The sequence below is a fragment of the Octopus bimaculoides genome, chromosome 15, assembly GCF_001194135.2.
Source record: "Octopus bimaculoides isolate UCB-OBI-ISO-001 chromosome 15, ASM119413v2, whole genome shotgun sequence".
In the NCBI taxonomy this organism is placed as follows: Eukaryota; Metazoa; Mollusca; class Cephalopoda; order Octopoda; family Octopodidae; genus Octopus; species Octopus bimaculoides.
Window position 1 is genome coordinate 33,599,716 of NC_068995.1, and position 4,832 is coordinate 33,604,547.

General features: G+C 30.4%; 1 protein-coding gene across 2 annotated transcripts in view; it reads left to right on the forward strand.

Annotated features, from left to right (window-relative positions):
• LOC106880618 (3-hydroxy-3-methylglutaryl-coenzyme A reductase) overlaps positions 1–3,199 on the forward strand; it is a 101,124-nt gene extending 97,925 nt beyond the window's left edge. For both annotated transcript variants that reach the window (XM_014930640.2, XM_052973242.1), the window contains exon 22: positions 545–3,199. In XM_014930640.2, the coding sequence (XP_014786126.1) occupies positions 545–578 (34 nt within the window). In that variant the 3' untranslated portion in view covers positions 579–3,199. The remainder of the gene's footprint in view (positions 1–544) is intronic.
• Positions 3,200–4,832: the final 1,633 nt, after the last annotated feature.

The following is a 4,832-nucleotide window of genomic DNA, read 5'->3' on the forward strand; positions in this document are numbered from 1 at the left end:
TATTATTATTATTATTATTATTATTATTATTATTAAGGTCACTGCCTGGAATCGAACTTGAAATCTTGGGGTTAGTAGCCCGCGCTCTTAACCACTACGCCATATGCCCCAGGCAGTGACCTGAATAATAATAATAATAATAATAATAATAATAATAATAATAATAATAAAATAATAATATAATAATAATAATAATATAATAATAAAATAATAATAATAATAAAAATAATAATAATAATAATAATAATAATAATAATAATAATAATAATAACAACAACAACAACGAAAAATACCTTAGGAGTGAGAACCCAGGTTCGAAATTTCCCCAGGAAACCTGATGAAGGCTGGAGAGTATATCAGCCGAAACTTTGTATTAACAACAAACAAGATGAGGACAAACATCCGTCAAATGTAAATAATGTAAATAATTCTTCATCTCTCAAATATAGAACTGTATGAAAGTTGATTTGATATGTTAAATGTTATACCCAAATATTAAACTGTCATAGACAAACTATTAATGTTCTTTTCTTTTCTTTTTCAGAGCACCAACAGAAACAGTAAAATGCAGCATTTAAATTGTCTTGTCTTTGTTGGTTCTTTTATGAATTTGTTTTGAAGGAAACTTCTTTATTAGCCCTCAATTTCACATTTGGTTTCTTTTTTATTTGTCTGTTTAATTATGTTATAAAATCTAGCATCTTTTACTTAAATATAAAATGTTAGCATAAAAATTAGTAATTAAAAAATTGCCCATCTTGTGTAAATTCTTTTCATTTAAAAATATTTTCATACTATTTAGTCAGAGAAGGAGAAGCTGCTCTCTTGACCCTTGATTTTTCGGGAGATGAAAGATAGGAAGTTAGCCTCAAACTGGGGACTTGGCATGAATGTTGAACAGAGTTGTCTTTGTTAAAAGCAGATCTTGTGGGGTTGTTAAAATGAATATCAGATTCAGTCTGTCTCTCAAGAATGCAAAGAGCTGGAACACACATTCTCTTCCAACACTTTAACAATCCCATTAATCCTCTTGGGTCACAACATTATTTTATACACTACCAGAAGGATGAAAGACAAAGCTGACCCTGATGCAATTTGAACTTGTAGCACACAGTGAGAACAAGTATACTGCTTTAACCCTTTTGTCATCATATTTCTATTGAGATGCTCTGTGTTTCTTTCAGTTAATTTTAGATATAACAAAGAATTTAGTAAATTACGCTAGTGTTAGGAACATAAATTGTAACTAATGTTTAGGAGATTTTAATTTAGAACTTTTGAAAACAAAGCCAGAAGCGGTTTCAGCCGGGTTGGTGTCAAAAGGGTTTTAATGGCTGCCAATTCACCTCCTATGATATGTAGGCATATCTGTGGATGAGTTCTATGAAAACTATAAAATGGTGAAATACAGATAAATAAAAACAGCTGAAACAAACAACATAAAAACCATGCAGTATAAAAGTTGTGTGGGAACCTGATGGAAAGACAATAACAAAATGTATTTGGAGTTGTTAGGAACTAGTATGTCAGGTGATAATCAGTGAGAATGACTGATTAAAAAATGAATGTAATTGTAGCATTGAAAAAAAAATCCAATAGAATTAATATGTGAATGAAAGGTGTAGCCAGCAGCTAACAATAGGCTAAAAATCTTGAGCATATTCAGAAAAGGAAACAATGTTTTTTTTTTCAAATTTGTTATTCTAGGAAATGGTGAAACTTTTAGAACCTGATAGGTTACTGTTTAATGTTTTGTCAAAATGTGATACAGATGAACTATAGCAGCAACAGAATGATATTGACACATGTTTATAACAATATGAAATCAGTATGTGCACAACAATGCAATATCAACACATAACAATGTTGATATTGATACATATTATGCTATAGTGACTTGACATTTTTATGTCAACAAAGGCTATAGCAGTCATTATAACATGATATCAACATGTATAGTGACTGTAACATCAACAAATGTAATAGCAATGTAATATTGATGTGCTACAAAAATTTGATATCAACAAGTCCTGTAATCTACATCAACAGAGGCATATTAGATAAATTAACATATTATACCAGCACAATGTCTATAACAAGATATAAAACGAAAACATGCTACCAACATCTGCTGTAATATAATACCCACACAAATTAGAGACACAAAAATGGATTGTTAGGACAAGGGACAACAACCACTTGAAATATATATAATTTCAACCTTAAAAAAGATATTGTGCTATAATATAAAGGCTATCCAAATAAAAAGTATATATGAGCTTCAGTACTCATTCTTCAATATAATTTTTGTTTTTAACAAAGCATATATATTGTTTTTCTATATGCATTAAAATGAAAAGCTAAGCAGCATAACTGGTTAGACAAGTTTTAATATGTTTAGACTGTGACTTAGCAGAATCAGTAAAACAACAGATAAAATATCATGTGGTATTTAGTTCTGCCTTATCACATTCTGATTTCAGATGGCCTTTCATCATTTTGGGGTTGATAAAATAAGCTTCAGGAAACATTTTGAGGTCAAAATAACTAACTTAACCTTTTCCTTCTCCCAAATGTAAGACCTTGTATCTAGTTTAGATTTCTCTCTTACATCTCTGTACGTCTATGATGCAGTGTCTTGACTAGCTTGTTAAATTTACTTCTCTACAAACACCTCATAACCACTTTAATTATACACTAACATTAACTTATTTGTTTTATATTGACAGTTCATAATGAACAAAACTATCACTTAAAATGTCTTTCAATGTCTTCCAACTATAGAAACCTGACATATCAAATTACATCAGAATAATTTATAATATTAAATTTAATCTTTAAAGAATCCGTTATGGCAATAGACATAACAGTTTTAAGGTTTCAATTTGTCCAGAGTTGTGAGGAACATGTAATGTAAGTTGGCTAGGTTTCTCTTCATATTCACTTTCTAACATTTGAAAAAAATATTTATTATATATCATGTTTTGTTTAGTTGAATTAAAAATTAATCCTCTTGCCAACCTCTTATTTATATTCATCTTATGTTGTGCTTTCATCAATTTTTTTCTTATTGGGTTTTCACAAGAAGTTTTCAATAAAACTTGTTCTAAAATGTTTTTAAATGCTTTGACTAAAACTACATTCATGGTTCTGGGTGGTTTTCAAACACAAATAAAACTTTTTATATGAAAAACTATAATTTTTGTGCTATTTTATTTTGTTGAATGTAATTTTGAAATTTGTTGATATAATATGAGGTACAATAATTAATTACACAAAGGTACAATAATTAATTACACAAAGGTACAATAATTAATTACACAAAGGTCATGAGTTCAAATTCTGACACAAGCATTCCAATTTGCACTGAGTAAGGTATATTTCATTAATGTATCTATTCATTCTCAATACATTCTGGCAAATTTGAACATGAATATTTGATCACTGTTGTTTTTCATCATCAGACAATATATCCTCTCTTTAGATGATGTGGGTTTATAACACATGATTCATCAGTGTTAGGGGACTTTGAAACACAGTGGCATTTCAGCCTTATTGTGCCTCCTCAGTCAAAGGTAGCTCACTCTGGTGAATCTAACAAGAATATAGGCTCTGGTTTAAATAAATTAGCAAACAAATTATTTGTTGATGTATGCTAATGCCTGTCAAATAGATCATTCAAGAGGTGCATGCAGAACTGCCAGAATCCAAACAATATCTATTAATTTTCAATATATTCTGTCAGATTCCAATGTAAAAGTCTGATCACTGTTGTTTCTTATCATCAGAAAACATCTCCCAATGTACATAACATGTGTAATTCATTGGTGTGAATGGACTTTGAGACACTGCAGTTTTTCAACCTTATTGTGTGTCTCTTCAAACTGAGAGTAAATCCCCTTACGTCAGTGAGATGCATGTATTATGAACGCACATTGACTAAAAGGGTGTGTTCAATAATGGAAAACAAGTAATTGGATATTCATGTTCAGACCTGACAGAACATATTGAGAATAAATTAGATACATTATTGTTTCGATCCATGTTGTTCTATGAGCATCTCAAAAATTATGAGGCATATTTTAGTTTTCACATCACGACTTACACTTTATGCCCTCCTGCATTAGTTACATAAACAACCAATGAAGAAGCCTCTTCAGAACTGGTGGGGAAACCCTTGTCACATGTGAGATTTTCCTCACATTCAAATGACAAACTGGTCACTGACAAAGGCACAAGGCAAAAAACAGAAATTTGTTAGTTATATTTTTGCAGTTGTAAAATGAAAAAGTTATTTTTCTAAGAAGAGATGCACCTCACAACAGATTCTTATGCTTTTACAATTCACTTTTAGGACTAAAAAGATTTCTCCAAATCAGCTCCATGCATTTGTATGATCAACTAGAAATAGCAGCCAAACCTTCCTCAAATAAAATCCTGTCTTGTTTGTTTGTTTAATTTCGTCAAAAGAGACTTACTGTGTCTGAATAAATGATTGGATAAACAAGACTGCAAGGCCTTTGATCATAAGTCTGCTTGATAAGAGCTAACTTTGTATCTAAACAACACATAAACAAGATGCATTTCTTCAAATATTTTAAGGTAACAAATACTCAAGATCAATGGCACTTATGTCTCCATCTGTTTTTGTTGTTGTTTAAGCAATTATGAGAAAGACCAAAACAAATAAATGAAATAATTTTAAGAAATTTCCTAACTTCTTCAAATGTTGTTTAACCCCATGTTAGTCTTGATTGAGGAGCAATTTGGCTGCTATCTCTTGCAAGTCAGACAACTAACACTTTCATAGCTATTGTAGATGGGCAAAAAGG